The sequence below is a fragment of the Schistocerca piceifrons genome, chromosome 11, assembly GCF_021461385.2.
Source record: "Schistocerca piceifrons isolate TAMUIC-IGC-003096 chromosome 11, iqSchPice1.1, whole genome shotgun sequence".
Classification (NCBI taxonomy): Eukaryota; Metazoa; Arthropoda; class Insecta; order Orthoptera; family Acrididae; genus Schistocerca; species Schistocerca piceifrons.
In genome coordinates, this window is record NC_060148.1 from 26,995,162 (window position 1) to 27,008,190 (window position 13,029).

The 13,029-nt window shown below is 36.3% G+C and overlaps 2 protein-coding genes across 2 annotated transcripts in view; one reads left to right on the forward strand and one right to left on the reverse strand.

The window, feature by feature from the left end:
* Positions 1 to 12,227, reverse strand: part of LOC124720256 (pre-mRNA 3' end processing protein WDR33) — a 174,941-nt gene extending 162,714 nt beyond the window's left edge. The window contains exons 1-3 of the mRNA XM_047245573.1: positions 11,574 to 12,227; positions 7,160 to 7,311; positions 4,100 to 4,217 (exon numbers count right to left, since the gene is read on the reverse strand). Coding sequence (XP_047101529.1) covers positions 4,100 to 4,217; positions 7,160 to 7,311; positions 11,574 to 11,858 — 555 coding nt within the window. The 5' untranslated portion in view covers positions 11,859 to 12,227. The remainder of the gene's footprint in view (positions 1 to 4,099; positions 4,218 to 7,159; positions 7,312 to 11,573) is intronic.
* A 413-nt stretch (positions 12,228 to 12,640) lies between these two features.
* Positions 12,641 to 13,029, forward strand: part of LOC124720040 (sperm-associated antigen 7 homolog) — an 88,719-nt gene continuing 88,330 nt past the window's right edge. The window contains exon 1 of the mRNA XM_047245297.1: positions 12,641 to 12,825. Within this exon, the coding sequence (XP_047101253.1) occupies positions 12,747 to 12,825 (79 nt within the window). The 5' untranslated portion in view covers positions 12,641 to 12,746. The remainder of the gene's footprint in view (positions 12,826 to 13,029) is intronic.

Consider the following 13,029-nt stretch of genomic DNA (forward strand, 5'->3'; position numbering starts at 1 on the left):
CCTCTCCATCTTGTTTGAGGTCTTCTCCTAGGTTCCATCCATTCCAGGGTTCTTCTTGGTAGTCTTTCTTTTCCCTTTTGGTTAAAGCAGCTAAACCATTTCACCCTATTCCTCTCCACACTTCCATTTAGTGGATCGATCTGAGGTGCATTTAGTGTCATTTCAGTTTTTATACCGTCCTTTCTCATCTCACGCAGGAACCATTGTAGAAAGAACACCTTTGTCACTTGTATTCAATTCAGATATTTGTTTGTCCAGTTCCAACATTCTAATCCATGGGTCAAAATTAGTAGATGATTTGTATATCAAGATCTATGCTTTGGCAGGTGTTTTGCAATTCCTGATTGTGCCTGATGGAAAATAACAAAATTTTTGGGCAGTTTTCTATCCTTTCTAAAATTTGTTCTGTGTTGCTTCCTTTCTTGGTTAAATTATTTTCTTTATATTTGAAAGCACCTACTTCTTTAATAATTTTTCCATTACAACTTACAACATTAATTTTTTTTATTTCCCCTGCTAGTTTTCATTACCTCACTTTTCGATACATTTACTTTAATGCCTGTTTTCTCAACTACCCTCAGCCAGGTATTTAACAGCTCTTCCAGTTTCTGCTCACTGTCTTCACATATCACCATATCATATACATACGCTAAGATTTCCTTATCGTCTGGTGTTGATCTGTGGCAAACTTTCCTTATGATGTTATCTGTGGCTATATTGAAGAATGTTGGTGAGAGCACACTTCCTTATCAAATCCCTCAGTTTGCTCTAAACTATTTGGATTGTTTGCCATCTATTGTAACACGATTCAGGCAGCTGTTAACATTGTTTCTGGTTCTGAACTGCATTCATTTTGACAGTTCCAGTCTATTCAGAATTTGCAGCAATTCTTCCCTTCTAACAGCATCATAAGTCTTTTGTAGTTCTATGAAAAATCTCTTTTAAATGTTTGCAATAAGAACATACAAAAGAAATTGCTTAACACGCTATTATAAATACTGACATTTTTTAAGTATCTTATATTCATTTGTGTAACTATTATCATCATTTCTTCCCTCTCCCCCACTTTGACCAACTAGGGACAGAAACTTCAATTCCTTAATCTGCTCTTTCCTGTTCCTCCAACATTCTTTCAATTGTCAACATTCTTTCTGCAGGGCACTTTCTATCTGTCATCTTACTGCTTCTGCCTTGGAATCAATCTAAATACAACACCTTCATTCTGAAAATCTCTCTTTCTGCAGCTGCTTCTGCTTTTAATGTTGCTTTTTTCTTAATATTTTTTAACTTCTTGGCTCCAGTGTCTTATTAACCAGTAAACCCCCCATTCTTTAAACAATCAAACTCCCAAGTGTAAAACAGCTTTGACAGTCATTACTTTACAAATGAGCTAAATATTTGCCTTTAAGTATGCAAGGCAGATAAAGTTTAGGTAAGTTTTGAAATTATGATTAAAGTTTATTGGAAGTTACTAAGTGCTCTATTTATGAATCACTGGATAAATATAAACTGGACAATTTGCACTCCATTTTAAGCAAAAGCTAGTTTTTCACACATCTCAATGTTTATGATGTCATTTCTCCGGAACTGTGTGTCATACAATGATATAATTTTGCTGGTGCACTCAGTGGTATACATGGGTACTGCCTGCAAAATGTGTTGTGAACAGAATTAGTACTAAAGAAGCAATAAATTAAAATGTCGCACCTCTTGCTGACTGAATGAAATGCAAAGATGTTGTAAGCGATCAAGTTTTTTTTTCTTTTCACCATTTTCTTGGGCATGTCAGTAAGAACAAGTTTCATGAAGGTTTGAAATTATGTGTAAACTTTGTAACAATATTTTAAATTCGATCAATAATTGCGCAAAACATTGAAAATCAAATTTTTGTTGCCCCTACACTGTAATTGGTACCATGCAGGGAGAACACACCAGGCAAGTGGGAATGTTCCATCTGTAGTGTTGTTTTAGCCCCATTTTCAAGAGGGCAGTGACTGGAGCACCAAATGCACATCTTCTGGAAGACAAAATGGGTTCATTTGTAGAAGTGCAGATATGCCTTGCCTGTGATACCTTTTGGAAGGATGACTGGTCACCAATAATCCCTGCCCACACACTGAAGCTGAACCGCCAATGATTTACTGCCACCATTCCATGGGGATTTTCTGCGAACCACATGTTAGTGTTGTGAAGATTAATGGTTCTGCCCCTAGTAAAGATAGCCTGATTTGTGAATAGCATAGATAACAGAAATCTCAGCACAGTAGCGGCTGTGTGGTGAACCAGCAACAAATCTGTAGCCATGGAGACAAGTTTATAGCTAATAAAGACTGCATGTGTTGTAAGTAATATGGATAGTGGCAGTTGTGGTGGAGAATGTCCCACACAGTCATTTGGCTTAACCCGTGCTGGTGGCCACCTGCCGTGTGCTGATAGTAGAGACGGTCACAGATCTTTTATCTCCACGTTGAAGAGGATATTCCTCCCTTGGAAAACATTTCTGACCATGTGGCCATATAACTGTTTTTGCTCGTTATCCTCTTAGGGATTGTTTCCTGCATTCTTCACCACTTACGAAAATCACCCAGTATAAATGTCCAACGAATATGCCTTCTTTTACTTAATGTTTCACAAAGTGGGGAAAAGATAGATCGCTACTTACCATAAAGATGGCACGTTAATTCGCAAGGAGGTGGAACTGAAAGACACTTACTTACACATTAGCTTTTGGCCACAATTTTTGTCAGAAAAAGAAACACATCCACATTCATTTACACAAGCAAGCACATCTCATGCACAGGACTGACATGTCCGGCAGCTCTGGTCCAAGTTTCCGGAGATAGTGGTCACGTGTTAATGACGTGTGCTCGCTTATGTGAATGGATGTGGTTGCTTTTTCTTTTTTTGATGGAGGCTGTGGCCGAAAGATAATGTGTAAGTATCTTCCAGCTGTGCCTGTCTCTGACAATGTTTCGTCTTTACAGTAGGTAGCAATCCATCTTTTTCTTACACTGTTGATATTCGAACCTGCAGTTTTCACTGTTTGTTTTTTCCGTATAGTCTGTTCTTTTTTGATACATTTCACCAGCAATAGTGCTTCTTAATTTTCAGGGCTCTGTGCTTCTTATTTGACCTAAAATTTTCCTTGTGATACTTCTCTCCAATATTTTTAGTTTGTTTACATTATAATTCAGTGTTGGGCATTTGTTTGGACTGGGTCATTCTGGTTTCATTATTGTATTGTAATTTCTTGATGTCCAATTTTTACTGTAACTACTTTTTGTTATCCCATATGTCCTTCCCATCTTGTGAATGATTTCATTTTCTTCTAATGCATTTTACTGATTTCTCTCTTGTACAAATTATTTGCCCTTTTCCATTTGACCAATGTTAGTCTAAAATACTGGCGAATCTTTCTTGTGTCTGTGATAAATTTGGCTTTCTCTGCAGAAATTTTATCCTGGTCTATTGTCTATCTGTTCCAAAACACTGCCCCGTATTTCTGCGTCTGCTATATGTTCAGACAACACAGCAAAATCGCTAACAAATCCCAGGCAATAAAGTATTTGTTTCTTACCAATTTCACTGGTGATATTTAATCTTGTAATTTTTCATTCCAAATTCATACTGTTTTTCCCCCTCTAACAAACAGTTAAAGATAACTAGAGATTAAATTGCCATCTAGTCTTACACCTATATTTATTTTAAAGAGTTTACAAATTCCCTCCATGAACTTTTTTACATTTCAGACAGCTTCTGTAATCATCATCATCATCATCATCATCATCGTCATCGTCGTCGTCATCACCATCATCATCATCATCATCATCATCATCACCACCACCACTACCACATCACCGTCGTCATTATTATTTTACTGTTCAAGTATTATGCACATCATGAAAGAGGTATGGTTAAATGTAGCAGTGGGCTTGATCAGTTTAATCTTTTTATGCGAAATAAACGCATAAATACATAATGAATAATGCAGATGAAGAAATGGGAAATACTCCCAGCACATTGTCAATCTCAATTCAAACCAGCAGAGTCCTGAAGCTAGCGCACAGCGAAGCAGTGAGGATACTGTAAACCAACCCACCTGCAATATTGTCTCAAAGTTGAACGTGAGTCCATTCCACAATGTGAACTCTCCACTGGATGCTCCTGTGACCAGTCTGCGCCCCTCCGGTGTCCACGCCATGCAGAATATGGGACACCTGGAAAACAGCACACACTGAACTATAACAGACCAAAGTACTGAGCCACTGAGTAATTTCTTGACATTTGCATTGTTAATGTTACTGGAGAACATACTTCACAGCAAATTCAAACAAATTAAGCTGTTACTAAAACAGAGATACAAGTCCAGCATGACCAAATTGCACAGAGACCATGCTTTTATTGAAATACAGTGCTTATTGTAGGAAGGAGGGTGACTGACTAAATTGCTCTCTACCTCGAGGTATATATAAAAAAAGATAATCATTCTGATTTTTATACCATTTAAACTTAATTTCTAACAATTTTCATTATAACTATAATTAACAAAGAAGCAGATGGCTCAGTTACTTATATCATTTTTGTTTTCTTCTCCTTAGTTTTCCTTTTTCCCCTACATTTTGCACCAACCTACACAATGAATCATTGTGCCTTCTTAGTAATGACATATCATTTAACAACCACATGATGATTATAAGTTTTCACTTACTAATACCACAAAATTCATTCTCTAACCCAATGGTTCTCAGCCTTTTTCAACTCAGTGCCCCCACTTGCTGTCTTGGAAGGGTTTTCAGTGTGGTTGAGAACCACAGCTTTAATCAATGTCTACTATTCAAAAAGTTTATTTGCTTGCACATTTAAAAAAAAAAAAAAAGAAGAAATAATTGTTTTCCCTAGCTGATAAGAAAACCAAATGATTTACTTTTATAGTTTCTTATACTCCTAGTACTTTTAAACTTTTATTGTGTTAAATAAAACAGCCATTCTTAATATTTTAAAACCATATCACTCCGCTAATGTGATTTTTTCCCACAATGTCATCATTTGGTGACTACTGCAATTCCTGAGCAACAATGAACAATTGCTTAAAAAATGGGGCTTGAACTATAAATAAATATAAAACTTAGAAAATACACAGAACAACAAGAGATTGTCCTTCCACCTGAAAATTTGTATGCTACATGACTTCCATGCACAACACAAATTTACAGAGTTCTAAAGTAACTGTAAAATAAATAGCAAGCACACATATTACAGAATTATATGATAAAAGAGTAGTTGTGGGACAACACATTTTCAAGGCAAGACACAAAGGAATGAGAAATCCATCCATACTTACCTACAATTAATCATCATCAATTGTGTATGCTTGCAACTGTAAACACGACTGTGTAAGTATGTTCTACCACCACTTCTGCATCATTTTATAGCACCACAGTTATGTTCATCTCCAAGGATAGAGGGAGGAAAGTATGGCAGTTAGAAAATCTGATTCTCTTGCAAGATCAAAAATAGGGATTGAAATCATATCAAGCAACTTGTCTTCCAAGTACGTTAACTTCTGTAATATAATAATAAAACAGAAATTACCTAAAACCTTTTCGAAGTACTTCAATTACAACAACTTTGTGATCAATGTTTCAGGGGGGCAGAGCAGTACGGGTCAGCCAATCACCACACACTCATTCTTAAGTGCTGCAAGAGCAGTTTGCTTGTTTCATAGGTGCCAGTCAAGCGTGACTAGCTGTTTACTGGCAACACTGTCCCCACCACTGTAATCTGTCAATCACAATGTAATTTTATTCAATGTTGTAAGGGAACAGTGTGAGACGGCCCTACTTGTTCTTGTACCACTCCTGGCATCAATAATACTTTTTCCTCCTTGTCTTTGTTAATATTACACATACCATAGTTACAAGAAATACCCAATTTCTTATTTAAGCAGGGAATCTCTAAACTTTAGTGTTCACTATGTAGTTTCTCATCATTAATGATAATATTATAGCTAGTTTAAAGCAAATATTTGATGGGCAGAAATACTGGTGATTTACTACATGCGCAAATCAGGTGAGGTGAAATTGTCAATGAGCAAATAGTTTTCTAAAATGGTACAGCTCATCTGAAAGCCCTCATTTTTCTCTTTCCAATAAGTGTCTTATTTCTTCCAAACACTTTATACTCGAAAACTTATTTGTATTCAAAATTTGTGTGTTTCAGAATGTTCAAACCTCAAGATGTACTTATTTCCAAAATCAAATATCATTGTAATGTAGCCATGATCTTTCTGTGTCCAAAACTACACATTGTCATTACAATTTCTTGTTAATTATTTACATTAGAGAATTTCACTTTATTGAAACTTTTAGTGGGTTTTGGGACTCCATGTGTACCTTATCATTGTCCTCATAAAATTGTTCCTATTTTCTAGTTATACCAACCTTAGCTAAATGAAAATATTATGAAAATTGCTACTCACCATACAACAGAGATGTTGAGTTGCAGAGAGGCACAACAAAAAGACTTATCACAAAGTAAGCTTCCAGGCAATAAGGCCTTTGGCAAAAATAGATTGCACGCATGCGTGCAAATGTTGCCAGTGAGGAATGCAAATCACAACAGATAAGCCTGTTACCACAATTTTAATTTCACGTCTACATGTATTAACTTCATCAACTCGCAATCAAACTGTCATCTTCCAAGGCCACAGACTACCCCACAGATCAGTCTGTTGTCACAACCTAGATCTTGGAAGGGGGAGGGGATGTACGACACTTAAACATAATTTATTACTATGTAAACACTCACTAAGCAGAAAAATGCCACAAACATGGCTACGAAACATTTACTCACCAATCGGCAGCAGATGGAAACTCATACAAGTACATAAAATTGCGACCTTTGTAAGCCACGATTTACTTCTGATGTGAGAAAGGAGCAATAGGTTCGAAGAGAACAGACTGGTAAGGTTTATCTGTGCACGAAACATCACAGAAACAGTCATTTATGACATAGGCTCAAGGGAGAATTAATCAAAAATTCGAGACAGTGAAAAGTTGGGTGACTTAAAATACTGTTCCTACATCACCATCACCTGTGAGGAAACACAGCAACTGTCTTAAGAAAAACAACAACGTTGGCCTGGTAGCAATGACATTACCTCATTTTATTGGTAGCAGTCTTGACAAAACGTGTGGTCACTGAGTTAATGGGATTATCTGCATACGCTGGGGGCGGCTGGAGGTCTGGGTAGTACAGCACATCCGGCTGCAGCGACCGTCTGTCTCGGAAATCACGTTGCCACACCCGAGACTGAAAAAAACAAAAAAATGAATAAATTATTAAATGGTCTACTGCAGAAATCGGAACTTATTTCAGGAACCAGAAGCTTCCATATAAAAACTACAGATTATCATTAAACTATCACCATAACAGATTCCTTTGACAACAATGGGTGGGAGTAAAGAAAGATTAGCATTTTACAAACTGTCAGTGATGAGGCCATTAAACAATGAGAACAAATTCAGACTGGTGAAAGAAAATCCATGTCGATTTCAAAGGAATAATTTCAGCATTTGCCTTCAATGATTTAGAAGGACCATGAAAATCTTAAACTGGATAATGTGAGAAGATCTTGAACTATCATCATCTCAGGTCAGCAGTAGTAATTTATTCACCTGAGGATCATTTTACGAAGACACAGGATCTGTTCCCACAGGTGGTTTGCCATGACCTTCCTGAAGGTACCATCCTAGCACTTGCCAAAAGCGATATTGGAAAACACCGAAAAAACAAAACTAGATCATAGAACTACCACATATCATGTTTAAAAAGAATGATAATTTTAACAATAACAATTTTAAATTGCAGTTTCACGAGGCATTTTATAAAATATTGTGGGTGTTACCACCCCCCCTCCCCCCTCTTCAGCCCTGACAGTTGCCTCTAAATACATCTTAACAAGCCACCCACAGACTCATTTTTATATGCTGGTTCTTTAATTATGATTCAGTTTTTCTTCCAAAACAGTTTAGAATCAGTGGGCTAAATCTGGATGAAGTGCCAATGGCAGGTAATGAAAGTGAAGTGTCCAATGATGACATTATGCGCATGGAGCTCATCTCTCTCCATCGTTGCATGTCCACACCCTCACCAACACTCATTTTTAATTCCACTTAAACATCAGAGAAACGAAGTGTTGTTACCACAGCCAGCAGAGATCAAACATGCAGGTTTACACAGTATTAACATTAGATTAATCTTATAGTTATAACAATAGTATACTGCAAAATAAAATTTTGATTTTGTGAAATATCAAAATATTCCTTAGCGGACACTAACAGGATGCTGTAAGGGGTGTGTAGTGTGTGTAATAGAATGAGTTATAACTCCTGGTGACTAAGATGGGATCTTTCTCCTTTCCTATTTCCAACTCATTATCTCTCTCACAATCTTTTAGTTATGTGTCTTCAGTTTTTCACAGAGTTTATATCTTTTAGGTTAAATAGAAATATGTTGTACGAATTACTAGTAGATCATACTTTAAAGTCACATTATATACATGTGGCAGTTGAATGCCATACTGTATGTAATTATGATTATTAAGTGTGTCATTAATGGAATGTATATCACAGTATCTAGATGGATGATGATACATTCTTGCCACAAATAAACAAATTATGAACTCCTACATCTTATTTAATAAGTGACTGTGCGATGAGTGTTGATGGATTCGTATATTATTTTGCAGTGTTCCTATTGCATTCAGATATGACTTGCGAGTACAATAATTTTGCTACACCTCAGAGTAAGCCTTACTTCTCTAAATTTATCATTATGGTCAATATTTTAGGTGTGTATGGCAGAAAGTAATATATTTGCCAAGCTGTGTTGGAGAGTACCTGTTGTAGTGTGCAATGAGTTTGTTGTTCTCTCTCTTCCAACAAATTTAGATGGACAGTTACATGTCACACATCTCATGACTAAGGAATCCGATGACAAAGCAGCTGTTCTCTGAATTCTCCCTACATTTTCCACTAATCAAATTTGGTGATGGTAGCAGATTCACAATCATTCAGTACAGTATGACCATAGTGATAACTGTGTAATTCTGTGCATTTCTGCTGTTACAATTTTTTTTTAATACTTCAATGATCTTTTTCATAACACAAGTGATGTAACCACTGTGGTTCTCAGCTGGTGAATAAGATACACAAAAGCTGTAACATAATGGAATATTACACGAGTACGTTGAAAGGAAAGGAAACTGTAACAACCTTACAAACAAGATGACAAGAATTAGGGTACATAATAACATAATTTTCCTGCTTTCTATTCAGAAATGAATTGATAAAATGAGGGACAAAACAGTCCCAAAGAACAAATTTTATGACTCTTATAGCACTTTGCTCTTCTCAAAAATATTTCGGAAATGGGAACTTGAAGGACTGGAGTACAGGTGGTCAACAGACTTTTATTCATGAAATATATAGCTGGTTTTTCCCCATACATTAAGTAAGGTAACCAAGAAGTAAATCCTATGATTATCAATGTGAATAATTAGCATCACTCACAATTTGTTGTCAGAATACTTTAGAGATGTAACCTGCGGTGACTGCTTTGGTGTGTGTATACCTGGAGTCAGTCCACATCCTTAAAGGCTCTGATGGGAGCATGATGTGTAAATGAACAAATGCAGATATAGATGTGATAAATGACCAACCACCAGAACAGATGAAACAACAGTAAGAGGATGACTGTTCATTGGTACTGCCATACTACCGACACTTTCCATATCCTTTATAATCGTGACAAGTATTTCAACATATTATTTATCTAGCTACATACTGTTCAATGCTGCTCTTAAATGGTATAGTACAATGCTTTACACAGGAGTTTACATTATTGTAGCAGAGTTTAAATACACCATTTATCACTGGTCAGAAATGGGATAAACAAAGATACCAAAACATCTGACTTGATTCAGAACAGATGCAGATCAAATTAAAGGATAATAAATTTAAAAATAAAAATATGAAATCACAATGGACAAGACTAGGGAAGGAAAAGGGTTGTGTCCTTTTCAAATGAATACCATGGCTTTCATCCTAGGCAAATTATGAAAATGAATATCATGGCATTCATCCTAAGCAAATTATGAAAACCTAAATCATTATGGCTGAATGGGTATTTGAACGCAGTCTTCACAAATACAATGACACTATCTTACCCGTGAATTACCTCACGAGGTGCAAAATAAACAAATAAATACAAACTTACGCAAACAGTAGACCATGAGCATCCAGAAACTTAATAAAAAATGTCGAGTTCAAATATTTACAATCTGAACAAAAAACAAATAGGAACTAGCATAGATCTGTTGTTCCATCTGCAATATGATTAGTAGACCCACCCAGGTAAGTCGATTTCCAGTCGAGTGAAAGAAGGAAATAGGCAGACGCTTGTTCAAGGCGCAAACTACAAACTGTCCCCCCCTCCCCAAATGTGTGACCTCCCTCCTGAAGTAGCAGCATTAGCTGACAAACTTTTTTAATTTATTTTGTGCAACATAACGGGGAAAATAAGAAATAATTTACACATTTTGTTAAAGCTGTCAATGGCTCCACTCTGAAAAATAACTGGCACTGAAAGTGATCAACTGTAGATGTAATAAGACGCTACAGTTTGAAACAAAAAGGTTGTGAGAGACTTGGGACAAACCTGAAAACAGCAAGAATGGGGGGTGAGAAACTGAACTGGTTACTTTCCAGAGGCCTCATAGCAGCATTCTCTTTAACAACTGGGATATCATGGCACATTTAAAACAGAATGGCCAGATGACTATTTAAACTCCACTCCTTCCTATTGTGCCTTGTGCAAACCACGGTGTCACCTCACATGGAACAAAACTAGAAAAGTATCATACACTACTTGCAGAGAGAAATATAGGAGGAGGTGAAGGATCTGACAGTTCAAATACTTTCCAAACAGGTGTAGGAACTATGATTTTTCCACACATAATATAACAAATACATATCCCTCTAAGTTCCAAGTTTCAGCTAGGTTTCTTATAAAGATGAGATATTGTCAAAACCAGGTAAAAAGGTGTCTCATACAAGTTTATAATGCTATAAATAGCAGCAGTGAGTCTAACGTTACACGGACATGATTTGAAAAACATTACAGCAAATTATAATGCTCCGCGCACACACACACCTATTCTCAACTACATCTCCCGTTTCATGATCAACTGTTACACAAAATTCCATGGAAACATTAAAACCAATTACTGCAAATAGCGACTGCACCGAAAGAACTTATTTCTGAGAACCCTAATACATTTATAACAACCCTTGAACCAACATAGGTACCGATTACAATTATGACACAACACTGCTTCAACTGTCAGTATACTGAAGGAACGTTAACAGATGAGAATAAGTAACAGTATACTCGGTTTCCTAATGACAAGAAATGCAATCATATACACAAATCACCGAGGCATAGAACAAACACTATTAATCTACCAGTCACAGGAAATCTATACATTCTAGCCTTTCCCTCATTATACATACCTCCAACATTTTAATTATTGCTGAGTTGTAGTCAACTGTCTTTCTCATAACCGATTTGCGCAATCGTTTGCCATCAAACTCACTATCCGCACCTACAGGGCCTGGTCTGGTGTACGGACGGAAAGGCTGGAAAAAATGTCCCCTGTGTACTCCTCTTGGATCGGTTCCATAACGAAGCTGTTGCTGCTGCGGCGGGGGTTGCTGGGGCGGTGGAAAGTTAGGAGGTGGTATGGAGAGATTCGGCATCGGGGGAGGAGGTTGACTGAACTGCACACTTTGCAACATTGTGAGAATTGCTTTGTAAACTACAACTTTTAAACCTAAAGTCTACGATGCTTCTCCCATATAATTAACATAACAATTTCGATATGTTTCCGCAATTTATGAAAACACAACACGATCGTCCTTTATTATACGCTATAGCAATAAAACAATAAATGGATGCTGGCGGGCATGTCCTCTTTCCCATGCAACCACAAATTCCTATAAGTGGGAAACATACGATGTGTCACACCTACGCAGATAATACATCACCCAAATATTGGCGTTTTTTAAACATTGGTTAACCAGATTTCTACAAAATAAATTTCAGGTTTATCTTTATTGAACGCCAACTCAATACATTTGTCCACCATTGCAACAACGACGAGAACGAACAAATCGAATCAAACTGACAGAGATATTTAGTAACATTAAACACTATGCCAAAGAACTAAACACCATAGACCAATGCTATGTAAACGTTGAACGACAATTTTGCCCTTTTGAAATTTAAATATATTTACTTCCTTAACTTAAAACTTTAATAATAAATAACAAAAAACTTATGCTTTATTTTTTATTATTGCATTACACCGAATAATTACTGACCAATGTAGTTGATTTTAGACCAAATGTTAATTTAAAAACAGAATATCAATTAGATAAAACATTACTACATATTAATAAGTCACTGCCGTAAATTTGCTTCAATTAATTAAATAATATCGATCGTTGAGAAAGTCTTTGAGTAATGAAATGTAGTATATGATCATTGATTAGACACTACAATATCTTTGTTACCAGTGTCAAAGAAGTGTTTTGAAGAAGTAGTCGACCTTGTGTGAATATTTCATTGTGAAATTGTTTAGAAAAATATTAAGTTATTTACGCCTGTAAACAGGAAAGTAAATTATGGATCTCCTAGGCTCAATACTAAATGCAATGGACAAGCCACCTAGTGTAAATGACAAACAGAGACTTATGATGAAAAGTAAGAATATAACCTACAAGTGTGTTGCTATTAATTCATTAATATATTATGTATACCGTCAATTCTTTGACTTATGTGACCGTCGAAGTTCTGTGTATTTTACATGTAATGTAGAAACGTTTTCATTCCCCCTCATCTTTGCTTTTTCCGCCTAGTGCCCCTTTGTTTACTCGTGTAGACCAATATCTACAAATATTTATATTG